Here is a 25,790-nt window from a genome sequence, read left to right on the forward strand (position 1 = left end):
AGGCGGGGGAAGAAACAGCGCGGTGTCTGCCGGTGCTTGACAGGCTGCCCCGCCATGTCTCGCTTCTTCCAAGCGCTTCGCCGCGCCGCCAGCGCCCGGGCGGCGGGTCCGGGAGTGGAGGAGGCGGACATTTACCGGTGGGGTCTGACAGGTTAGGGGGCTGCCGCCGGTAGCCGGCCAGGCTCCGGGCTACTTGGGGGAAGGAGGTAGCGGTAACGCGCGTCGGGGGCGGGAGGCGGTTTGTGTGAGAGGACGGCGGGAGGCGGCTTGTGTGAGAGGACGGCGGGAGGCGGTGGAGGGGCCCTGCGGCTGCCCGGTGCTGTGCAGCTGTAATGGGCTGGGTTCCGTGTTAACAACCCCCAGGTCTGAAATTAAATAAAGGTGTAAATAAGGGTGGCTCCCCGGCCTGTAAAAGCGGGCTACAGCTGCCGCAAAGAGCGGTGATTGCTCGCTGCTCTGTGTAAATCTTCCCCCGGTTGCTCCAGTCACGCTCTACCTCAGCTTTGCGGTGAGGTGGGTGGTTGAGGTCAGGGGCTCGGCTCCCCGAGCCCTGCTTTTACCACTCCCGTGCCTCTGCACAGCCTTAGACAGGCCTGTGCTGCAGGAACAGATCCACGGGGCAACGTCCATCCCCCTCAAAGTGGGTCGACATTGAGCGTGAATGCTTTAAAGCGCTTTCCGCTGCCTGAAGGGTGGATGCTAAAGGGGAGTGCCTGGGCTATCCAGCCTGCTCCTGTGTTTTCCTTAGCTGTGGGGAGCCCATATTTCAGTCCCTGTGCTGGTTTGGGGTTTCTGTTTCCCGAGGGCTGGTGAGTTACTTCACACGCTCAGTGTGTACATTTCCCCGGGGGAGGAGAAGGCAGCAATGGCGTAACGCTATTAACAATACACAGCATTTGATTCTAGGTACGAGGAAAGATCTTAAGAACTCCTACTTGGCTTGTTTTGTAATTGTTTTGATATATTGTGCCCCATAATAAGGATTGCAATGGTGGTAGTAGCTACAGTGACCTACACTTGAGGTCTGTCCTAGCTGAAGCATAGGAAAGCTGGAAAACATCTTGCTGAGCAATTATTATTATACAATAGTAGAGTGTTACGGGCATTTTCAGTAGCCTAAAGTGCCTCCCTATATGTAGTACTTACCTATTTTTAAAAAGTGGCTGGAGCTGAAAATCAAGCCGTCTGTTAGGAATGCAAAGTAGTGGCTTAATTATTGGATTAGGTTTCTTGTACAGGCCTTTGTAATGAGTCAGGGCATTTTTTGTGTGTACAAGTTCCTGAATATGGTTTAATTTAATGGACTTGCTATAGCACTGGTGTCTCTGCTCTCCAGCCAGGTAAACCAACTTCTGCTGAAAACTGGTGTGCTTTTCCTGTAAGGCAGATGTTTGGGAAGGCCTGTTCTGGGCAGGACCTGTTTCTGGTGGCTTCAAGCTATAACTGTGTATAGAGTGTATTGAATGACTGTGTAAGTGTAAAAAATTGCTCTTATTCCCAGGCATCCAGCTTCGCCCTTATCAAATAGAAGGTGTAAACTGGCTGGTGCAATGCTATGAGGTCCAGCACGGCTGTATCCTGGGTGATGAGATGGGTCTTGGGAAGACTTGTCAGGTGTGTCTTCTTCTTCTGGAAAATGATCTTTGCCTACCTGTGTTTTTTAGCCCAGTGTTTCTGCAGAAGAAAAAAGAAAAAACACCCTAACAATTGGTCAGTTAAGCAGCCCCTTTCTGAAGTCCATGCTCAAAAGAGAGAGCTCATTGTTTCTTTCATTCCTTAATCACTTAAAACAACTGTTAAGTCCTGAGTAACTCTCTAAAAAGGTTTCAGGGTTTTGTAAAAAGATGAGTGGTCATGTTATACAGACACCTTAATGCATAATTCATAGTGTGCGGAGTTGAAGGCACAGCACACAGCCAGTACAGAGAGGATGATGTTGTTTTGATGCACCTGCAGCAAGATGATTTTTGAGTTTGTTAACACGTGGATTAAAATTTACAGGTGTAAATTTTTCAGAGGATTGTTTGTTTGTTTGGGTTTTTTTGTTAAGTTTTTCGTAGGTTTCAGTTTTGTTGGAAAATGACTGTTTGTGTTTTGGTTCAGTGGGTGGTATTCAATGGGTCTTAAATAACAAACTGATAGTTTTAGAAAGTGATGTATGGTAGATCTTTTTTTTGACTGTGGGAGAAAGACCTTTGGAAAGGGGCTCCAGATATCGAGGTCATGTTTTGGGATCTAAACTTTTTTGTCATGATGGTGGAGCTCATTTGATATTCTGTTAGCTCTGCTTTGTGCTAGAGAACCTGTGGGAACTAGCTACAAAGCTTAACAAGGAGACAGTTTATGTAGGTTCAGGCTATTGGGTTGAACCCTTTCCTTGTTATCAAAAAATTTGTTTTCTTTGCCTTCTAGACTATTTCTCTACTTCTTTATTTGACAAAAAAAATAACAAACAACGAAAGATTTCTCATACTTTGTCCTCTGTCCGTTCTGAGCAACTGGAAGGAGGAACTGGAGAGGTAAGTTTCAACAGTTGTCTGGCTCATCATATTCTTGCACAGCAAGTTACAAAGATTCTCTTCAAATGTGCTCAGTCCAACAGTTTTCTTCCTTTCAAAAGGAAAAAAGTAAAAAAGGAAGCTACTAAACCAACAAATCTATGCAAACTATACCGTTAATGCATAGTCTTTACAATGCTGTGGTATACATTAATTCATCCAACTTGCATTGGCTGACTTTCAGTCCAAATGCCCCCACTAGCTCCTTGCTTTTTATTGATTTGTAACCCTCCATGCTCAGCCTCTCTTAGGCAAAATCTGCTGAAGACAACCAGGATTCTGTATGATGAAAGGTAAGACCCAAGTTGAATAGTATCTTTCTTGGCATGCTCACATACGCATGCAAAATACATTACATTTGTGCATGCAACCCGTCGTCACTGGGGTGCAATGACTGTGCTGGTGGCACATTTGCTATGCCTGGAATATGTACGTTTTTAAGCTGGAGCCCAAAGATTCCTTTTAAGAGGGAGAGCAGAAAGTTAAAGATTAGAACAGAAGCCTGTCTGTGTGGCTGTCGGCCAATGCTGTCTCTCAGCATCTGAAGTCATCCAGGTTACGTTCTGAACTGAGCTGGCCTGATTTGGATACACTTGCAGTTGGAATAGTTGGGGGAAAGTGCATTCCTTCATAGATCAGCAGTGAACAGCTACCCAGGAGGAACATTAGGCAAATATCAGTGGTGGGGTTAAACGAGGAAGAATTTTATGGTCCCAGCTCTTCCTCCATGGAACTAGTTTTATCTGCTTTTTGACTAAGAGGATAGATTTTTGAGGCCCTGACTTGGACCTGTTTGCTCAGACATTGTTTGCCTTTATTTTAGCATGATTGAGGCCAATTCTTTGGTCCCAACTGACCAAACTGTATTCATTCACCTGCTTCTCATGAGCTTTTTCAGTTCAGAATAGCAGATGGGCCATGAGACTGGTTTTCAATCATCTGCTTTGGACTTTGAAACCTAGGAGAACACAGTTTATTTGGGACTTGTCCAAACTAGAACCGGCAGCCGAGGTGCCAACCTGAGATACAAATTAATCAGGAAGGGGTTAGATTCAAAAGCTGAGATCAACCACATCTCACAGGAGGCTAGGGTGTTTGGATAGGAGATTCTCATTATCTGTGCAGTAGCTATGTTTGATAATGGGGGTCCAGGTCATAAACACATGAAAGACTTAGCTTGGCTCACTGTTTTTGCTCTGTCTTTCTCCTGACAACAGGTTTGCTCCAGGTCTTTCCTTTGTGACATACATAGGCAACAAGGAGGAGCGACCCAAACTGCAGCAGAACCTGAAAGAGCAATCTCACTTCCATGCGCTCCTGACAACGTATGAGGTACATGATGTCTTTGTCACTTGAAAGGAGGGCTCAAGTTTTTCCTCACCTTTTCCATTCCTCTGTACTGCCCAGCTCATGCCTTGTCCTCCGTAGTCATCTCTGACCTTCTTCAGTGATTTTCTACTCTGTAACCCATTTCACCAACTTATCTAAGTTGCTGCAGTTTTTGTGTCCCTAAGATAATCTACTTTAACTCCAGCCTTACTGTATAGCTCTATCACACCTTGAGTAAAGAAAACAGACACATCCATCCCTAACTAATGCTAATGGTATCTGCATTGTCTTTGTATGGTGCCTTACAGACCTTTAACATTTAATAGAAGTGTAGACACATGTGACGTTTATTAAGATTCTATTAATCAGGCAACGCAAGAACACTTAGAGTTTGCCTTTTTTGTGCCCTCTTCAGCGTGGCCTCCTCAGACAACTCATTTCTGGACTGCAAAATGGTGAGGTTCCAGTTACAATTGATAGGACTTCGGGCTGAATCTGATCAGAGCTCACCTAAGAAGGTCCTGTCCTGCTCTAAATGGAATCAACCAGAAAAGGGTTGCTTCCTTGGGTCACTGCTTTGGACTTTGCATGATCTGATGCTTAGTTATCTGGAGTGGGGAAAAAGCCCTTATTTTTCTCTTATGAGTCAGTCCCACTCGGGTGTTACTTCATATCAGCACTTTGATTTTATTTTAACAATCTCTTGACAAACACACCAACTTGAAATTAGATGTAAAGCATCACTTACAGCTCCTGGTGGTTTTCCCCCCCATCTCCCTTTCCCGTTGCCCTTTTGCATTCCTTCTCTTCCAGTATTTCACTGTCTTCTGCTGGGAGCTGTGTGACCTGTGCTGACCACTCTGAACCTGCATCTTTTTCCACGTTGCACAAGTAGGAATGGGTAGCAGTGATAACCCTTGTCTTGAATGTGATAAATGGAGGTGCTCATACTGAAAGAAGACGAAGAAAGTGATCAACTGTATCGAGATACTCACTTAGCTAGTATTTTTCTTGTCTCTGTTGCTTTGGGGGATAAAATTCTGTGTTAGGGATTTCTTGAGTGACCTGATTTCTCTTCCTCTTTGAATCTGAAGTTGGGCAAACAATGTTTGCACTTTGGGATATTAGCAAGTCATTGTAATAGCTTAGATTATCCACTGAAGCATGTGTTTGCTTAGAGTCAAAAAGATTGTGATACTTGTGCTGGTTTTGGCTGGGATAGAGTTAAATTTCTTCACAGTAGCCAGTATGGGGCTGTTTTGGATTTGTGCTGGAAATAGTGTTGATAATACAGGGATGTTTTCCTTATTGCTGAGCAGTGCTTACACAGGTGCTTACACAGGTGCTTCTCACACCACCCACCAGTGGGGAGCCTGGGGGTACACAAGAAGTTGGGAGGGGACACAGCTGGGACAGCTGACCCCAACTGACCAGAGGGATATTCCAGACTATATGACATCCTGCTCAGCAATAAAACTAGGGGGGAAGTTGGGAGGGGAGGAGCTGCTGCTCGGGGACTGGCTGGGCATCAGTAGGTTAGTGGTGAGCAATTGTTTTCATTTGTATCACTTGTCTTTCTTGGGTTTTATTTCTCTGTACTGTAGTCCAAAACATAGCCCCATACTAGCTACTAGGAAGAAAATTAACTCTATCCCAGCCAAAACCAGCACATTCTCTCTTTGTTATTTTCCGTTTTTCATTACAATTTTTTTTAATTCCGATTATTAAACTGGTTTTATCTCAACCCACAAGTTTTCTCACTTTTACCCTTCCAATCCCTTTGTCCATCCCACTAAGAGAGGGGAGTGAGCAAGCAGCTGTGTAGCACTTAGTTGCCAGCAGGGGTTAAATCACAACATGCTGAAGGTGCATGCTGTTTCATACTGAAAGAGAAGGATATGAACAAACTTTACAGAGGCGAAGAGCATTTATGGTGTCTGTAAATTTCTATTAATTCTCTGAGGTTTTATTGCTTGTGCTTTGCGAGAGAAGAGTTAAAAAGTAGGATCACAACAGCTTGTGGTTACAATAACTGTCATGTTACTTTCCTCAGGTAGTAAGTGGCTTCATTCCACTCTGCTCCATTCCACCATAGTTTGAAAGTAGACAAAAAGATGCTCTGTTTCTTAACTGGTGTATTTACTTGTCATAAATAATGGTTCCTTTTCTTTCATTGCAGATTTGTCTGAAAGATGCAGCATTTCTAAAATTGTGAGTCTGGTTTTAATTTTTTCAAATTTAATTCTGCACGTCTGTCAGTGATTTCTTAAGTGTATATTTGCATGTGTGTGAGATCCCATGGTTGTTTCACAAGAGCCAAGGATGTTCTTTGCTTGTGATTAGAGCTTTGCCTTTACCAACTTTCAGGGAAGAATCTTTAATGTCAGCTAGTGCGTACATGAACTTCCCCCAAGGACAGTTTTCAAGCCAGTTAACTCAAAATAATATGATACATAGTGACTTAAAGCAGTACACTAAATATCAATCCAGAAGCCTGATATTTAGAACAGAGATCTTCAAGAGCTTCAGATTATAAAGGTACTGGATGCAAAATTTGCTGAAATTGACCTGCATTAAACTATGGTGATCGTGTGCTATTACCATATCCTGAAGTTTATTGCCTCTTGCCACCAGTCAGAACTGTGGAGGGCTTCTGGAGCATTATGCTTTCTAGCAAGACTGATTATACAGGTGAAATTCAGCCTGTAGAAAGTACTGTAATGGTCATGCAGGATTTTACAGAAGCCTACACTTGAAATGGGGAGGAATTTTCATACTTTTTAGTAATAGTGCCAATGCCTTGCAATAGTGGTAAGTGCTTTGACAAATGCTGGGGGCAGCCAGCTATCGTGAATGGCTGAGGATCTTTGTGGGAGCAGAAACCCAGTGGCCCCAGTGACACAATTTTGGATCTCCCAGAACTAGTCAGGCCTCCTATGGGCACCCTGTTGTCTTTCGGGAAAGCACCTGTCCTTGGTCACTGCTGGAAATAGCAGGTTTTGCTGGATGAATGCATCATGGTAGAAGCCAGGCCTAATGACAGGTAGCTATCACCATACCGTCCTTACAGTTCCACATCATGTCCTGCTCTGCTGCATATGATTCTGCTTATTTTGCAGTTTAGCCCTGGTACATAGTACTCAGGGAGAGCAAGTAACTAGCCCTGGTATGACAGAAATGTCAGCTCCAGCGTAGTTTCCTACTTCTAAGGCTAGCACATAACATCAGAGCCATGTCAATCAAGTTTGGTTGTTTTTGCCCTCTAGTCTTCCTTCTGAAAAAAGTGGTTGCTAATCATTTGTACCTTGTCCTGTGTAGGAGCACTTGAAGCACTTTGTAAAGGTGGGTCACAGTTATCAGATGTCCCACCAACACCACTCCTTACAAGCAGTGTAACAGCACAAATGAGTTGAGCAAGAGCCCTGCTCTAATGTAATGCATGAGAGATCAGACTCTGCTCTGCGCATGAGCTTCTGCAATGCTTCATGCTGCAGCGTTCCCTCTGCATTTCAGCTGCTGAGCCTGTAGAATAAGTATAATGGTATTTGACTGTCCTGGCAATGGAGAACCACTCTTAAATAGCAGAGGGGAATCAAGGCAAACAAAAAGGCTGTGGGGAGAATGTAGGTCACTCTGATTCCAGCCCTTGTATTCCACTGGGAAGAGAAATGTGTGGGTAAGAAAAGCTGGAGGGTCATGCTTTCCCTCCCTTGTCTACCGATCAGCCAGACTTGACTGTGTGATGTGGGAGTTGAAACCCTAGTGATAAGCAGGCACAAAGACTGAGGTTGAAAAGATCTGGAGTTTGTATTAAGCCTAGTGGATCTATTAGATCACCACTGATTCTGCAGCCTGCTTGAGCTAAGCCTACTGCGTATAGCTGTACGAACCCAGAATAAGTTGAAGCTCCTGTCTTGGGTGGTTTGCAAAATACTTGTAATCACTCTGCCATCACTACCTCATGATGGTTGGGTTTTTGCACAGATGCTAGGGCCTAGTTTCATGTCTCTTTTTCCAAATCATAGACCTTGAATGTTTGACTAACTTGTGCTTATGTCATTTTCCCCATAGTAATGGGGGTGGAGAGAAAAGCAACAAATTGAAGTGAATTTACTTACTTTCGATTTCAGAAAAACTCACCCAGGCTATAGTTAAGAAGCTGTGTTGGCTCTTGAAAACTAGTACCTGTGAATTCCTCCCACCCTGCTTGTGATGTTTGCTTGTTGTTCATGGGGTGGGACCATCTCAAGTTCAGCCAAGCAGAGCCACCATTTATTTCAGTCTTTCTGTACTTATAAGAATGAATTGTCAGCCCCTATCTGAAGATGCTGTTTTGTGTTTGTTCAGCTTTAACTGGGCTGCCTTGGTTGTAGATGAAGCTCACAGACTGAAAAATCAAAGTTCTCTGCTTTACAAGACGCTTTCTGAGGTAAAATAACTCATCTAGAATCTAAAGGCTTTTTCCTCTTCGGTATAGCATACAGATTCTCTGTTTGTTCCTCTGAGTAGTTATCAGGCTCTGGGCCACAACCAGTTTCCATCAGAGTTTGTGAACAGATTCCCATATTTAGTGGCAGACAAATAAAGGCCTGTCTTGTTGGCTTTGCATGGAGGTGGACAGTATTTGGAGCTTATCTCTCATTCTGACTCATGTTTGGGCTTGACACACTGGAGCAATTTGAGAGACTTAAAAATGTAAAGCAGCCATACGTAGTGCTGAACCACAGCTGTGCTACTGAAGTAGTAGAAGTCTTGCTGACCTAAGACAATATAAAGTGACAAGAGGCTATCTGCAGCTCTGGGAGGGTGAAGGAACCCTTGCCTAGTTCATGGGACCTCAAGTCATGAACTTCTGACTTCCATTGTCCCATTTAAGGGAGCCACCCTTGTTAATTGAAATTAGTAGAATTGCTCCAGCTTCCAAAGCACCCTGCCAGAGTACAATGAATGCCTGAGTGAAGGCTGTGCTTCTTGTCATGGCAGTGAAATGTGGGCATTATGTGTGGGTTGGCATCAGCAACAATGAGCTACGGTACCTTGGAAAATAATTTTTTTATTAAATTCCTGAAAGTCTTGCATCTTCTGAACATATTGTCCATGATGTCTGTATCTCAGTAGCTTTGGCTGTAGTCACAAAGAAATAGGCATGATTTACCTTAGCTCTCCTTCTAACATATTTTCTATTACCAAAGTTGAGAGAAGACTTGTATTTTTTCAAAGGTAACCATATTCCCCAACTCTCTTTACAAGGATTACTGTAAGCAACTTGGACCAGATAATGTTGCTGTGTTCGTCAGTTAGCCAGCAGATAGAAATGGAACATAGGCTTTTGCAGTTTCATTTCACTGCTTTATGTCGGATGGTTTTGGCAGATATTTGCAGAATTCTGCGGGCAGTTCTGTGCCAGCTGTCATCTTTAAGTTAAGCTTAGGAGTGGTGTGGGCGGAGTTGTATATTAAGTAACTTTTCATTCCAGTTATTTTCTCCTAATAATTTTGTTTTGTTGCTGGTTCTTTCAGTTTTCAGTAGGCTTCAGCTTGCTACTCACAGGCACTCCAATCCAGAACAGCCTTCAGGAACTGTACTCCTTACTCAGCCTTATTGAGCCTGACATCTTTCCTAGGGAACAAGTGAAAGAGTTTGTTGAGTATTACCAAGCGATCGAAAAGGAAAGTGAGCCAGGTCAGTAATAAGCAATGTTGTACTTGAATCAGAACGATCTGTTATCTTGACTAGGAAGCAGAAATGTTGTGTCCCCTTTATTTGCCTTTTTTTTTTAATGCTGACTAGCTTTAAAACAAAGCCACTAAAAGTAATAATTACTTACTTTAATGTAGCTCTTATGTATTTAAGGTATGCAGCTGTGTTTTGGTTTCTCTGTAAAATTGGGCTTGAATCATTCCACTGATAGATGTAAAGTTCCTTACATATTTATTTTGACAGTATAGTTTTGAAGGTACTGTATAAATTCCTTATGCTTAATGCAGTAGTTTGCTCTTTTTTTCCCCTGCCTCTGCATAGCCAAGGAATTGCACAATCTTCTGCAGCCATTTTTGCTTCGAAGAGTCAAGTCTGAGGTGGCTGCAGAGCTGCCAAAGAAGGTGGAGGTGGTTCTGTACCATGGAATGTCAGCTCTGCAAAGGAAGTACTACAAGGCCATTTTGATGAAAGATTTAGGTAACTGAGGGGTTTGAACCCTATCAGCTACTTTTAAAACCAAAATTAATTCCTTTTGTAAATCCATGCTCTGTTGCGAAGGAGAAGGTACTTTGGTCTGCAGAATATGCATAGAATGAACATGCTAAATTCAGTGCTTTGGGCTGCTTGATTTGTGATTTTTTAGCTTGTGATAACATCAGAGACATATGAATCTAGAGCTGAGCTTTTGCAGAGCTGGGGAGGGTCAGCTTCAGGCTTCAGCTTTGGGCCAGCCTCTAATTAAAAATACTTATTATCAAGTAAGTCTGCTCCTATTCCATGTTTTTGTATTCAAACAAAAGAGTAGTATGGGAAATTTTGGATCTGTGGATTTTTGCAAATTTTCCAATAGTAGTACAGATGCCATACAGGAAATTTAAATGTACTCAGGGCCATATAGACAATGTATCCACAGACTCTTACCATTATAGCTCACTCCTTGTCACTTCACGCATGAACTAACTGTAACAAAGCATCCTGAGGTATGAGAGAGAAAGTATTTGCTTCTCTCTCAAATCCTCCTTTTCTATCGAGGCATACCACATCATATGGCTTGCCAGTGCTTATGTGTCGTAGGGAAAGTAAAACTGGGGGGATGGAGACCTTTTGTTCTTCTAGGGCTAATGCCTGGTGCATCAAGGAGCCATTGGCACTTTGCATGCACATCACCAGGCAGGCTGAACCTTCTTCTAAAGTCAGCATATGTGCACATATCTTCTTTTCCTCCTCACAACAGTGCAACCCTTCATAACTTCCTGGTTGCCCAGTAGATCTTGACTCTGCTGTATTACTGTTTTTTGTTGGAAAATTTGAATGAACTGCACCAAATTTCTTTCACTATTTTTGATGATTTCTAGATCTATAATTCACTCTTAGAAAAATGACAGTGACTCTTTCCAGGGAGTCCAGAAAGTTTCAGGGAATTTGACAGGCAGAGTAGTTTTCATCAGGGTCTTTTTCTAAAGGCTTGTCCAAAAACTGTGAGGGAAACTTTGTTTGGTCCATGAAAACAGATGTGTTACTCTTGAGATGGAAATTCAAATGCAGATGTCATATGCAGAGAGAGATACTCCAGTGCTGAAGCACTGCAGAGCAGTGCTTGGTGCCTAGGCATTCCCAGTCACACCCATTGACAGAGCACAGGCTTTCCTGCTCAGATCCTTTTCTGTGCTCTTTGTTCCAGATGCATTTGAAAGTGAAACAGGAAGAAAGGTTACACTTCAGAATGTCTTAATTCAGCTTCGGAAGTGTGTTGCCCACCCATACCTTTTCAATGGTAAGAAAGCACTCCTCTCTCTTGAAATAGAAATAAGTTTCTTGTTTTACACAATGGTTTTTTATTATTGCTTGGCAGTGTAATACTTAGAAGCAGCAAGTAATAAACAATGTTGTACTTGAATCAGAACCAGCTGTGAGTTTCTGACCAGTTCCAACTTATGACAGCTCATCAATAATGAGGAGTAAAGTAGGGGACTGTGTGAAGTCTGAGTTTCTCACTGCAGCTCTCCACTTGTTTTCTCATCAGTGCATCTGCTCGCACCTAAACGATGAAATAACAATGCTTTGTGAACTACTGAGTGTGTTCTTTAGAGACAGAGAAGGATCATCACTTCTCAAGCAAGCATCATGGGGCTCTGCTTGGCGATAGTTGGCAATGCAGACACACTAAAGTTGACCGCTGTTGAGTTGTTACTTGCATGGTATTAGGTCTGCTTCTGAAACTCCTTTCTGTTCTAGGTGTTGAGCCAGAACCATTTGAGATTGGAGACCATATTGTTGAAGCCAGTGGCAAGCTGTGTTTGTTGGATAAACTCCTTTCATTCTTGTATGCTGGGTATGTCATGTTGGAGTGAAGAAGATAGGGCGGGGTTGGCATAGGGAGGCAAGGTAAACTGGGAAGTCAAACTACCTTATTTAGCCATAGATTGAGCAGATATTCATCACAACACAAGCACTGCCCTATTTGTTGCACATTACTGACTACCTGAAAGAAGTCATTTCAGTATAAGGAGCTGCATTAGAGATGGTAGAGGAACCTCAAGGATTTTTATAGCTTCCCTTTAAACATTTCTCAAAACATTTCACTAACTCTCTCACATGTTCTCATATTTGGGAACCTGGGAGAATAACCATCTGACATGGTATTCAGCATAGCTGGTTTAACTGTGGGTTTCCTGAGAGTAGCCTCCAATGCATCAGTTGAGTGCCATTGTGCTACCATGCCTGTGTTAGCCTGGGAGGCAGAATGCATAACAAATGTGAAAAAGAAATTTGACTGAACCAAAAACCAAGAAGAAGCTGAAACTTTAGCTTTGGGAATGGCATTCAGAACTCCTGGTGCTGGGCTCTGGTGACTTCAGAACCTGGAACCAAAGGACCTTGGGTATTCACTTCCAGCTCTCAGATGGGAGGCAAATCAAACTGCGGTTTACATTTTTATGCAGTCTGTGAAACAGTGCCTCCTGCATGATGCAAATTCAACCTTTTCTCTTAATTGGGCTGCAATTTCCCTTTGACTACTTCCAAAGGACAGAGCTTCAACAGACCTTTGGAAGTTCTGATATGGTTGTGGAGGTCTTTGTCCTTCTGCTGTGTAGCACCTTGTGAGTGGGTGTCTCTCCCTTGAATGCCTTTGCCACAGGAGCAGCTCTGTGCAAATTCTGGACTTGAAAACGCCTGTGTTCTGCTCTACAGCGAAGTCTGATTTAAACAGAGCACTGAGGCTTAGAGCTGGGAGGGAGGAGAGTTGATTTCTCACTTACACGTGATTGTAGGCAGAGTTTGATCTCTGAGGGTCATTTGCTGGAGGAGAAAATGCTCTGCTGTCACAGAGATGCTGATACTACATTTGCCCAGCATTTAAGATGCTTTGTAGTGTGTGATTTGAGAGCAGTCTGGTGTGGCAGGTCACATGGTGAGGAAGATGTTGTGATGCTAGGTTGAAGCTGAGGATGCTTTTAGACAGGCTTCTTTGGATCCTTGCCAGGCTGCATCCAGCCAGCAGCGGAGCTGTGCCAGAGCCTTGTTACGTCTGTGCGACTCTAGGCATGGCAACTGATGATGGCAGATGAGGCTGACTGCTTGCATCTGGATGTGGGGCTGAAAATGTGGTGAGGGAATGGGCCATGGCACTAGTGTACAGAGCTGATGAGGCCTTGCTGTGTAACAGTGACTGGTTAAGCTATTGTAACCCCTCTACCACTCTGTGAAATGCTGTCACAGTACGTTGAGGCTCTTGGTGTCTTATGTTCTTCTTCCAGTGGCCACCGTGTCTTGCTGTTTTCTCAGATGACTCAACTGCTTGATATCCTGCAAGACTACATGGACTATAGAGGTATGCTTTGTATGCTTTGGCAGCAGAGGGCTTATCCTAATGATCTCTGCCATATATTGTTCCTCTGATTTGGTTGATCTGCCTGGGATGGAGAAGGGACTGTGATGAGGACTTACTGCTTCTTAGTAGCTAGAAACCATATTCTTGCAGTGGTGCTGTGAGTTGGAAGGTCTTGAGTTCAGTTCTTTGCTGTGTTACCACCTGCCTGAAATGAGCTGGCACTTAAATGTTCTTCAAAGTAGTTTCAGCTTTGGTTCCTCAATAAAATGGAGCTAAACAGATGGCAAGGTAGCAATGTTTCATTATATACCTGTGTTCAATTATGTACCGGCGTGCTGAAGTAATAGCACTGAAGGCAATAGACTTGCTCTAGATTCAGTTTGTCTAGCACAAAACACAAACTGGGCCACATACATACCAGTAGATTAATTTTTGATTAAAAAAGTTGTTGGCAGTGGGGCCCCAACATGTCTGCGAGGACAGGTTGGATCAAACCATTTTTGGCAAGGTTACCAAAGTGTTGTTGGGACACTTTCTTTTGTTTCAATCCACATGGCTCCATGCCTATGTAGGATTTCCCATGAAAGAGGCTTTTGTTTGGTGTTTATGGTTTTGTTTAACTAATAACGTAGGATAAAGCCAAATGTAGGGCCATATCCCATACTGCTTGCTCACAGGAAAGCACACATTGAAGCCTGTGGGAGTTTGCATAAGGAGGATCCAATGGTTGTTGGCCTGTTTTGTGGGGGCCAACAGCCAGCACGGCATAGTCTGAAATGGAACTGTGTGCTAATGTTCTTTTGCTTTGGCTCTGAATTTTCCTGTTGTGTTTCCAACCAATAAATTAAATGCTAGAGTCTCTGCTTCAGACTTAGCTAAATTACCCTTTGCCAACAGTCAATCTGGAAGTCAGGGTCACTATTTCAGTTTATACAAGGTTTAACTGGGAAAGAATTAAGGAGTTGAAGGCAATAAAATGAGAATCAGGGCTGGAGGATTTGGCATAAAAAGATTCAGGACAGCAGTGAGACAATAGAGAATGAGGTAAGAAGGCAAGAGCATAGGCAGAATTTCAGAAACATACATGTTGCTTGTTTGAAAAGGCTACAGCTACGAGCGGCTGGACGGTTCTGTTAGGGGTGAAGAGAGACACCTTGCTATTAAGAACTTTGGTCAACAGCCCATCTTCATCTTCCTGCTGAGCACCAGAGCAGGTAAGTAAGGAAAGGTGAGACAAACAACCCATCTTGCTTCTGCACTCTTCTTTGCTTGCTCTGGCAAGATTTCAGGGAGTTCTGAATCCTGCAGAGCCTCTTCATGTGGGAGATTTTTGAGGGAGACAAGACACATCCTGAACTTGGGTCTCTCAGCTAGGATATCTGGTTTCTGTGCTTTCCTTTTGGCAGCTGATGTTAAGATGCTTTTCATATTGCAGCCACCTGAGTTACTGTCCTGGTTTCAGCTGGGATGTAGTTAGCTATCTTCCTAGTAGCTGGTACAGTGCTATGTTTTGAGTTCAGTATGTGAAGAATGTTGGTAACACCGATGTTTTCAGTTGTTGCTCAGTAGTGTTTAGACTACAGTCAAGGATTTTTCAGCTTCTCATGCCCAGCCAGGGCACCTGACCCAAACTGGCCAACAGTGTATTCCATACCATGTGACGTCCCATCTAGTTTAGGAACTGGGAAGTGGGGGGGGCAGGGTTTTCGCCGCTTGGGGACTGGCTGGGTGTCGGTCGGCCGGTGGTGAGCGATTGCCCTGTGCATCATTTGTACATTTCAATCCTTTTATTACTACTGTTGTCATTTTATTAGTGTTATCATTATCATTATTAGTCTCTTCTTTTCTGTTCTATTAAATCGTTCTTATCTCAACCCAGGAGTTTTACTTCTTTTCCTGATTTTCTCCCCCATCCCACTGGATGGGGGGGGGAGTGAGTGAGCGGCTGCGTGGTGCTTAGTTGCTGGCTGGGGTTAAACCACGACAGTTACTTTTTTCTTTTTTTTTTTTTTTTAATTGCAAGTCCCATAATGCCTGTCCCTGTATCAGGTTGAGCTTAAGGAATCTCACTAGCATCTTATTTCTGCAAGGACCAGACTTTAGGCAGGAACAGACTTCCTTTAAGTAAGCTGGTGGAATTGCTTCTCAAGTTTGCTGAACATGGACATGCTCTCTAGCTGGCAGACACGCTCAAATGAGAGCCTTTTACTGTCCTGAGACTGCAGAGAAGACCATGGGACTGCCATCTGTGCTTCTTCCCCTCTTAGTTCCTCAGGCAGATCTGTGTCTTCTATGCAGTTTCAAACTTCCCTGTCTCTCTATTCAAACAAGCACAGAGGCAGGCTTGTCTCCAGAGGAGGGATCCACACTGCTTGATCTCAAGCATCAAACTTGAACTAAGTTTTCCTTTGGGCTTCTGGTCAGACTTTCCTGGATGACCCTGGCTCCAGTGATACTGCAGTGCATTGAGGGGAGCATGTAGAGAGACTGAAGAGAAGCACCTAATGCTAGATAGTAGGAATAAGTGTGTCTCTTGCCACATTGCCTGAACTCTCCCTGCCCATGTCAGCCATACTTACATTTGGTTTTTACTGCACATTGCTGTGTCTGGCCAAAGCATCTTGTATTCAGCTGGGAACAGGTGTGCTAACAGTATTTCCATTAGTGTTAAGGACAGAGATTTTTCAGGTGCATGACTGTCTCCGCTTGCAGGGATGTTCTGATTGCTGTGAAGAGGTGCTTGGCATTAGCTGAAAGAAGTGTAAGGCAGCAGGTTCCCTCCTCTTTAACTACAGTATGTAGTCACAATAGTGGGTATTAAAAAAAAAACCATAATTAACTGTAGGGTTTTAGGGTTTTTTCATTCCATGAGAGCCCAAAATCTAACCTCAAAAACTTTTAAATCATGTAAATACCTAGGCTCTGGTTATTGTATAGTTGGGCCTAGTCTTTTCCACTGTTTCAGCAGTGTATTTATGTGTTGCTTCTGTGCTGCAGCCAAGTCATGACTTGGGCAGTCCCTTATAGCCTCAGTGAAACCAGTCCTTGCTGGGTTGATCTCCCTGCCAGCAGAAGAATATGTCTGTGTTCATCAGTCTTGACAACCAGTCCCCTTTGCATTGGTTCACTTGCACCCTATATTTTTTTATTACATTGCACAGTACAGCTTGGGTTTGGGCTGTTGCAGAAAGCTAGAAGCTGGAAATGGAAGGCTTACCCATCTTTTTAGATCCTTATGAGACTTAGATTTGGGCTTGAGAGATGGATTGAATTGTATACAGTTGATCAGATCTGACAGAACCTTGCATAACATAAATTTTCCAGCTTCTCCTTTATTTTCTGCTGGTGACTTATTTTGTGACCTTCTTCTTTGTTTGTAGGTGGAGTTGGCATGAACCTGACAGCAGCAGATACAGTTATTTTTACTGATAGTGATTTTAATCCACAAAATGACTTGCAAGCAATAGCACGAGCTCACCGAATTGGGCAGCACAAGTGAGAAATGTTACTACTTCTGGTTTGATTGCTGACTCTCTTGGTCTCTCAGTATTGCTTTCCCTATCCATAGGCAATGGAGGGTTAAAGGACAATAGATGGAAGATCAAAGAAGGAGGGCAGAGAGAATTTCATGTCTTCATTTTTCTGTTGCAGCCTCATGCAGTCTTGTCCTTGTCTTGTGTCTAGGGTGGGAGCTTTGTAGATTTGGAGGAGGAGAGGGAATCTGGAGGTTTGCTTGCACTTCTGCAGCGAGCATTTTGTCTGTGTCAGGAAGCAATTGTTATCAGCATTACATTTCTGCTGACTACTTTTGTTGATTTTGTTCTTGCCTTTTTTTCCCCTACCAAAGGAGTGTGTGAGGGCATAGTGCTCCATGCAAGGAAGCAGCCTTAGTGCACCTCAAAAAAGGAAAATAATAAGAATTTTCTTAAACTTTTCAAGGCCTGTCAAAATTATCCGCTTGATTGGGCGAGATACAATTGAAGAAATAATCTACCGAAGAGCTGCTTCTAAGCTTCGGCTGACAAATGCCATTGTAGAAGGGGGTCAGTTTGCTCTGGGAGCACCCAAGCCTCGGGGAGCAGCAGAGTTACAGGTAAAGTAGAGCTATATCCTCAATTTGACTCCAGTAATGTCTTCAGAAACAATCTGGGACATTTCTATATTCATGTCTGATATGAACCTAGCCAAATTATGTTTTGGAGGAGTTGTGCATTGACACGTCAGCTTTTGCATGTCTCGGGAACGAAATGACATTCCAGGTCTAGACAAGATCTGAAGTTTGAAGACAGGTTTTATGATTTTGAGACTCATCCATTGGTGGAAAAGTGTTTGTTTTCTTGGAGAAGAGGGGAAGGCAGAACCTCTCCTTGTTTTACTTGTTTATTTTTAATTATAACAGGTCTACGGTGGAAACTGACTCATTGTTTCTAGAACTTACCTGTCTTTGTGCTTTTCTCTCACAAAGAGAGCTGATAATAAGTACTTAGTCAGCTTTTGGTTGCTAGTCTGAAACTCGGTCAGCCTTCTGTTGACCTCTTGGCAAATTGAGTGTCTCAGGAGTCAGGGCATGATTTATAATTCTGACCTGAAAGCTGAGGTTTGTGCTGAGAACTTGGGTTGAAAACCTTAAGCAAAGTGACATTTTGGGGAATATATCCCCTGTATGGAGCTAAACCTGGGAGAGGTTTGGAATTAGTGTATCCTTTCCTCCGCAGCCTCCCCTCCCCGCCCTGTCAGCATGTATCCATGGGAGAAGTGGAACTGAGCCCATAGGAAATTCCATGCTGAAATTTTTGTCCCCATGGATTTTTGTGGTATTTAAGCTTTTGTTTTAAGGAGTTGGGGGCAAAACCAAGACTGGTCTTTCTGGCTATGAAGAAAGCTGCTTGAATGCAGTCAGTACAATGCTGTTTTGTCATTTAGCCCTGAAAAAAAATGACTGCTCAAGTCTGGATGAGTTATGTTTGAGGGAGACATGTCGTAGGGGCCTGTCCCTCAGGTGTTGGGAGAACTAAGTGTGTTAAAGCATAAGTATTTTGACAGGTAACGTTAAGGCTTAGATTTCTCCACTTATATATCCTTTACACTTAAGCCTGAGAAGCTTGAGACACTGGGATTGGCATGGTATTAGGAGATATTAATACAGAACTTCCCCTTCTCTTTGTTAAAGCTGAGTGAAATCTTAAAATTTGGCTTGGATAAATTGCTCTCCTCTGAGGGGAGTACTATACAGGATGTGGAGCTAGAAAACATCCTTGGAGAGACAGAAGGAGGGAAGTGGATCATGGATGTTGTGCTGCCATGCAAAGAAGAGAGAGAAGAGGAGGATACAGAGAGTAAGTTAATAATCTAAATACCTATGAAATGCATGACACTTGGGTGCACTTAGAGAAGGCTTCCCAGGCAGGGGTGGTATTTCTCAGGCAGCAAGAAGAAAAGTGGACTTGTAATTGAGTGACTTGGATTTTGTTTGTGGCCTATCAACAAACTTTATTTCCAAGCCTTTATTGGTCTTTTTCTTCTTTTTGTGTCCTTATTTGCCTATTTGTAAGATAATAGTAACAATACTTTCCCAGTTGAGTGGTTGGGGGGCTGAATTCCTTCATGTACTTCAAAAATGTTGAGACCTCAGGTGAAATTCACGAGAAAAGGGGAAATACTCAAATTGCAGATGCTGTTTTTCCCACAGAGAACCATTAAGATAGCTCTACAGTTTTAGACATATAAGGGTCACTTAAGGAAAGACTATGTAGCAGGTGTGTTGTATTTATCTCCAAACAAAAGATTATTGGCCATGAAATTCATAAGTTAAAATGACCTTAAATTCCAAAATGTGAGATAAGAAATGCGGAGTCATGGAGTCTAAGCAACTAGAACAAACCTACTCTGTCTTCAGTACTCTACCTTCCAGTCCACGTGTCACACAATTGCGGTTAGTTTTTCATAGCCCCATACTATATGAGAATAAGTTCTAAGGATACTTTCCCTATTCTAGGGTCAAATTCAGTGAGAAAGACTGAATTTCTGTTTTGAGTACACGGTAGTACTTAAATATAGATCTATGACTGAAGTAGAAATACAGCCCTGCAGGTTAGGTATTGCCTGTCCTGCAGCAGTTGCCAGCAACCAGTAATTATTTGCTGAGAGCTAAAGAGTGGCATTTTCTGTTGGTAACTTAAAGAGGAGCAGTGGTACCACACTGTGTAATAGTTATTGGGAAAATAGCTCACCTGATGAGCAGTAACTCTAGGCTGCCAGAGTTCTGTGCTTTTATTTTGTTTTGGAGCTCAAAAGCAAAAGTTTACTGTCCTTTTACAAAAGTTGCCTGTAACTAGATAGCAAAGCTAAATGGATTCACTGCTGACAGAGATGGAATGATCAAAAAGAACAGTGATGGAGCCACAACTTAAAATAGTTAATTGACCAAAATAAGAAGAGAGGTTCTTTGCTAGTATGACTTAAATTAAAAGCTTTTGCCTAAGGAAGTAAATCTTGATTCTCTTGTTTCTGCATGGTGCTGACACTGGTAATACAAAAAAATGATGAGAGAGAACATCTTTTTCTGCTGAGGGTAGAACAGTGTTACAGAGAAGCCAAATTTCTTTTGATCTCACTGTACATTTTAGGTGTTAGTGGCTTTCAGTTCCTTTTTACACTTTCTAATAATTTTTTAAAGATCACATGTACGTGTACGAAGGCAAAGATTATTCAAAAGAACCCAGCAGAGAAGATAGAAAAGCATTTGATCAGCTTTTGGATCTTCAGAAAGCCTTGACTGAAGAGACCAGTAAGGAAGGGAGAGCTCTCCGGAACAAAGCAAACGTAAGACAAAAGACATGACAAGGCACATGATGCTCTTTCATTTGCTTGTGGAGAACAAGGCTGATGGTTTTCTCTCTTTACCTATGACTTGCAGAAGGCACGTTAAAAGGTTTGGATGTCAATGTAGTAAAGTTGGCTCTTGAATGTGAGGGCTTGACAATTCAGCAATTCTGATAACAGATCAGAGATACAGTGTGCAGGGCACTCATATAAATTTAGGTCACAAAACCACATATTATTTGACAATTGGGATCTGATGATTAAGACCTGTGGACAAGTACACAAATGGGAAAGGAGTGTAGGTTAAGGTGGGCACCAGACATAGCTTTAAGATGAGCAATTTGTTTCCATGATACTTCTTTCTTTCTCCAGGCCCTTCTCACAGGCCTCCGGGAACAGTCAACCAGGAGGAAGCACTTGTTGAGCCCAGAGGAGCTGGAGGCTAGGAGAAAGAAGCGCCAAGAAGCAGCAGCAAAGAGAGCAAGGCTCATGGAGGAAAAGAAGAAGGCAAAAGCAGAGGCAGAACACAAGAAAAAGTATGGTTTGTACTGCATCTACTACTTGTAAGCTGATGTCTATTACACTATACTTTAGAAATCCATGTCTGATTGAGGAAAACAAGTTGTGCTCTGTACCCACTCTGGCAGGTGGAGCTGGGGATAAGGGAAGGAGAGATGACAAAATGGCTGCAGGCCACCCTCATGACTTCATACATCAGGATGTTTCTCTCTGTGTGCTCAAACTGCATAATGTAGGGATGTGCAGGTGGAAAAATGACTTGAGCCCCTAGGAAGGGTTCTTTTCCCCTGAATACACTGCCTGACTTCAAATTTAATTCCTAGAGCGTGGCCTGAGTAAGAACCCCATATCTGAATGTACAATGCGCTTTTGGTAGAAGCTTTCTGAAATGTCACAGTTGGCTGCTATGTATTGGTCTGACATCTGTGACTGTCTGGCATGTGTCTTAACTTTCCCCTCCTTGTTTCCCAGATGTTCTTCCTTTTCACCATTATGCTCACTTTTTCCATGCCTGCAATTGGCTTATGACACTGGCATGTGGCTCTTAGTGTCACAGATAACAACTATGGTAAACTTTCTTCCAGTCTAAAGTAGGGGAGGGGAGCAGAGGAAATGCAAGTCTGGGTCTCCTGTGTTTCAGTGCAATGATTTAAAACAAGGTGTGTGCCCCCCACCTTTTGGTTTTTTGTTGAACATCATCTTCTCTTGTTTTGTTTCAGGATGGCCTGGTGGGAGGCAAATCATTACACATCTACTTGCCTTCCTTCAGAGGAAAGTGACTCTGAGGAAGAATTTGAGGAGGATGAGGCTGGGCTGAACATGAATTTAGATTACAAAGATGCAGACCTGAATTGTATCAAATACGTCATGGGAGATGTCACCCACCCCAAAGCAGAAGAGGAGGATGCCATCATTGTCCACTGCCTAGGTGGGACTTACAACAACAGTAATGTTGGGTGAGGTGGGCAAGGGGGCTGAATTGTCCCTACTAGCTCAATAGTTTCTAATTCCCATCCAGACTGAAATAACTGGGATTTGAGTCTGACTTAATCTTGGGTGGCACAGAGGCAATACAGCCTCTACTCCACCATGTATAAGCCACAGAAGTGCTAGCAGGGTGTGCATCGGTCTCTTCATGCCCTCTCTGGATTTATGGGTGAGCCTCTTGAAAGGTGCCTGTATGGCTTGAAATTTTATGCCTGTGGTGAAGTGGGGACAGTTCCTCTTGAGAGCAGGGCCTTTTCTTCATCCCATGGAAGCTGTAGGGATTGAATTGAGATATTGAAAATCCTCTCCCTTATGCAGTCAGCAGAGAGAGACAGGCACTTCCAGAGGCTCAGGACAGAGTTTCTGCATCTCAGTGCTCATATCTCAACACTGACAATACAGAGGCTCTAGGCTAGTTTCTAATTTAAGGACCTCTGTTAAAACACTAAAGCTGAGGGAGAGAAATTCACAGTACCAGGTTCCTCCTGAATGGGTGTTGGAGCTGCTCTCTGACCAGGGATACAGCAGAATGTTATAATCTGCTTTGGCTTCTGTTAAACGCAGCAACAAACCTCATGTTTAAAGTGGAAATACCAACTGAAAGTGAAAGCCCACAAATAACAAACATCTAGTTGTGGGAAGCCCAAGGCACTGGGGACATACTAGCTGCATGCTCTATACACCTATATGCATATATGTGAGGATACCAACAGGTTTATATGCTCAATGACACGGTTAGTGCTTGTTCGAGCATCCTTGATGGACAGTAAGAAGGAATTCTTCCCGCAGAGTTTTTCAGGGAACTGTAACAAGTTTGTTTTTCTTGAGGGCTGAGGTTTATCCTGTAGGATGGTCCCTTGAGTACTGGTTGACTTTAGTTTGTGTGTAGTTCCCATATCTGGTTTTTATAATAATTCATTGCATTTGTGTGGAGTAGGTCCCTTTCCTGCAGGGGTGGTCTTCAACCTCACTTTCTAAAAAGAGTCTAACTTGTCATTTCATTCTAGATGACTCCGGCCGCTGGGGAAGGGGTGGTTTATTTACAGCTCTGGAGGCTCGTTCTGATCAGCCAAGGAAAATATATGAGATGGCAGGAAAGATGAAAGGTAAGAGATTAAAACTTGACCCTAGGCCAAGATACTTGAAAGAGCTTAAATCCCACTGATGTTGCAGGAGTGAGGAGCCTGGATACCTTGATACTCATGGTTTTTTGTCTTTCTCTAGATAAGTGTATCCCTAGCTCTGAAAGTAGTGATACAGTGGGTGCTTTGATGTGACTTGTTTGGAGTGTGAGAACTCTGCATAGGGGTTGGTCATTCCAATCCATGCTGCAAGTCCATAAAAAAAGAAAAAAAAACCCGAACATGTTCATTATTCGCAGGATGTTTTTCACTATATAAGACAGAGCACTGCGTCTTCTGTCGAAGTGCTTTTAAGAAGGATGAAAGCCACCTCGGGCAGTACTCGGCTAGCTGAGCCTTTGGTTCCCTCCAAGCACTAACCTTCTCCTGAGCATGTATTAGCTGTTTTGAGCTACCTGCAGCTGGTGAGGAATGCACATGTAGCTGTAAGGTGGACCTGTTGGTTTTTCTAATTTCCTGGGAGATGCTTTCTTCTTGTTCCAGTGTCTCTGTTTCTGTTTGTGGTCTTTAACTGGGATGTGTGTGTGTCTGTGTGTCTTGGGAAGGGTAACATCTGTCTTCCTTCCCTGGGCAAAGGGTCTGAGTGCTGAAACCATCATGAGGAGATAAAGAAAGCCAAGGGGAATAATACATAACATGACAGTGAAATCACTGCTGCATTGACTGCCTGTTGACTCTTCAGGACTGATTTTTTGTTTTTGTTCTGTTCTTGTTTTCTGGACAGACCTGGAGTTAGGAGGAACCCTGTTATTCCCCATTGATGATAAAAAGTCCAGGAAAAAAGGACAAGACTTGGTGAGAATGAGAAGCTCCTTTTTGTGCTGCTCTGTCCACATGTTTTTGAGGCTGTGTGAAATGAATGTTATGTCTTTTTCCCAATAATAATGACACTGAATACTGAACATGGCTAAGTTGCAGTTAAACATTAGAGAAAAGGAGATCTTTTTCTCATTTATTAAAGCTAATAGTAATGCAGTTTTCCAGCAGCTATTACTGCATTTCTTAGCACTGTATATAGACTCCATTTCATTTTTTCTCCTTAGCTGGCCTTGATTGTAGCTCAGCACCGGGATCGGTCCAACAACTTGTCTGGCATTAAGCTGTCTGCTTTGGAAAAGGGCCTGAAGAAGATTTATTTAGCAGCCAAGAAGAGGAATGGTAAGTGTCTGTGCAGTAGAACAGTGAATCCTTACATGTGTGATTGCACCTAAAGATGATGACCAATTTCCACCCCTCCTGTACTGTTTTTTCTGAAGTGAAGTAAGAGTGAGATCTCCATGGCAGATATGTTGTGTTCCAAAATATTTTTTCTGTTCTTGTTGGGTAGCTTGAAGTCCTTATCTAGATTGCTTTCTATATGTGTATCTTGTCCTAAAGAGTTTGCACTCTCTGTTCCCTCCTCTTCAGCAACAGTGCATCTTCCACGTATTGGGTATGCAACAAAAGGTTTCAACTGGTATGGTACCGAGCGGCTCATCCGAAAATATTTGGCAACACGGGGTATCCCCACTTTCATGTATCCTTTTGGAGTATGTCTTACTTTGTTTACAATCTTAATATTGAAATGATCCCCTAAATATCTTGGTGAATGCGAAGCGAGGAAGCAAAGCAAGCCATAGGCGCCACAGTCCAGCTAAAAACTTGGTTTCTCTGACTTTGCTGTCATCCAGGTACTCCTTCCACAGTGAGGACTTACCATTTTAGGTGATAATGACAGATTAGTGTGATTCAGTATGCCTGTCAGAATTTGTTAGAAATAGGTGCTAGTCTTCTGTTGACAGCCATCAACTTACCTGTATGTGCCATGTCTGTGGGGGAGATGACTGGAATTGCAGAATAACGGAAGTGACTCAGAAAGCAGCAAAAGTGAGAATGTGAAAAAAGCATTACAATGTTCCAAGCAAGTGATAACCTGCTTCCTTGGCTGAACGTGGTGGAGCTGGTGTGTGTTAGGGCAGGCTCTCGTAATAAAACAGCTCACTGCTCTCGCCTTCCAGGAAAAGAAACAGAGGTTTACAAGGAGGCTCTGTTTTGTCACTTCTCTAGGAAGACAGGGATTTGCTATACTGCCACTGTCAGCAATTCTGTGAAACTGAAAACCTGAAACAGAGACAACAGTATTCAGAGCATTCTGCCTCCTTCCTTGCTGAATCTCTTAGTGGACATGTTGTCTGGCATTCCTTGACACTTGACAGTATTTCCTTGACACTTTTTATTAGATACTACTTCCCTAGGAATAAAGGCTTTTCCTCTGCCTCACAACTATATTCATCTTCCATGACAGTCTCAAAGCCATGAAGATGCAGTATTTTTCTTGAGAAACATGCGCCAAAATCTTCTCAACATCACGCAGACAGTCTGTATGCATCCGCTTCAGAAGCATGGCTTACACAGCCATTATTCGCCCCTGTATCTCCCTGCCTTTGTTGGCCAGAACGTTTACATATTGTCAGTGGCTCTGGAGGGGAATGAGACTGCGTCAGAGTTCAAAGAGTCTTTGGATAAGGATGTTGGCTCAATCCCAGATCTGTTTTGGAGGTGGATAATTAAACTTCCACTGATGGTCAGTTGTTATCCCTTACATTAAGTTATTGCTAGGGCCTGGAATTACAGTATTGTTTGGCCATATTCCCCCCCTTCAAATTTCATCCCTTGTCTCACTATAACTCTTTTCAGGCAGCTTTTTAGAGGTTACCTGGGACTCTGTGTATGTGCCCATATAGACGTCTCAGTGGAAAGGAAGCTGTCAACCGCACGACAACCACATAGTATAAACTGTTTATACTGTTCCAGTTTCCCAGAAGTCCATTTGACTTGCATTTGTTCAAATATAAAATTTAGCCACATAATCACGTGCCTACAATCTAGCAAAATCCTGACCAGTATTCTTGGCAAAGGCGT

At 43.0% G+C, this 25,790-nt stretch overlaps 1 protein-coding gene across 2 annotated transcripts; it reads left to right on the forward strand.

Moving 5' to 3' along the window:
- The first annotated feature begins 11 nt into the window (after positions 1-11).
- CHD1L (chromodomain helicase DNA binding protein 1-like) lies at positions 12-25,520 on the forward strand. 2 transcript variants are annotated; one of them, XM_010567444.1, is made up of 23 exons: positions 12-151; positions 1,502-1,614; positions 2,413-2,519; positions 3,776-3,890; positions 6,067-6,098; positions 8,235-8,316; positions 9,407-9,569; positions 9,909-10,064; positions 11,269-11,361; positions 11,823-11,919; positions 13,346-13,419; positions 14,523-14,633; positions 16,800-16,914; positions 17,359-17,512; positions 18,590-18,755; positions 20,096-20,241; positions 20,614-20,777; positions 21,480-21,688; positions 22,755-22,853; positions 23,614-23,684; positions 23,933-24,047; positions 24,297-24,405; positions 25,109-25,520. In XM_010567444.1, exons 1-23 carry the CDS (start codon positions 55-57, stop codon positions 25,185-25,187), a joined length of 2,667 nt encoding a protein of 888 aa, XP_010565746.1. In that variant the 5' UTR covers positions 12-54; the 3' UTR covers positions 25,188-25,520. The 2 variants fall into 2 exon arrangements, with proteins under 2 accessions (XP_010565746.1, XP_010565747.1); XM_010567445.1 differs by lacking the exons at positions 12-151; positions 1,502-1,614; positions 2,413-2,519; positions 3,776-3,890; positions 6,067-6,098 and adding an exon at positions 6,847-6,930.
- Positions 25,521-25,790: the final 270 nt, after the last annotated feature.

This window comes from Haliaeetus leucocephalus, unplaced genomic scaffold (assembly GCF_000737465.1).
Source record: "Haliaeetus leucocephalus isolate CR32 unplaced genomic scaffold, Haliaeetus_leucocephalus-4.0 Scaffold228, whole genome shotgun sequence".
NCBI lineage: Eukaryota > Metazoa > Chordata > Aves > Accipitriformes > Accipitridae > Haliaeetus > Haliaeetus leucocephalus.

Coding starts and splice junctions, on each gene's coding strand:
- CHD1L (XM_010567444.1), top strand. CDS start 55: ATGTCTCGCTTCTTCCAAGCGCTTCGCCGCGCCGCCAGCGCCCGGGCG. Junction 152..1,501: donor TTACCGGTGGGGTCTGACAG/GTTAGGGGGCTG, acceptor TCTTATTCCCAG/GCATCCAGCTTCGCCCTTAT. Junction 20,242..20,613: donor CTCTCCGGAACAAAGCAAAC/GTAAGACAAAAG, acceptor TTCTTTCTCCAG/GCCCTTCTCACAGGCCTCCG.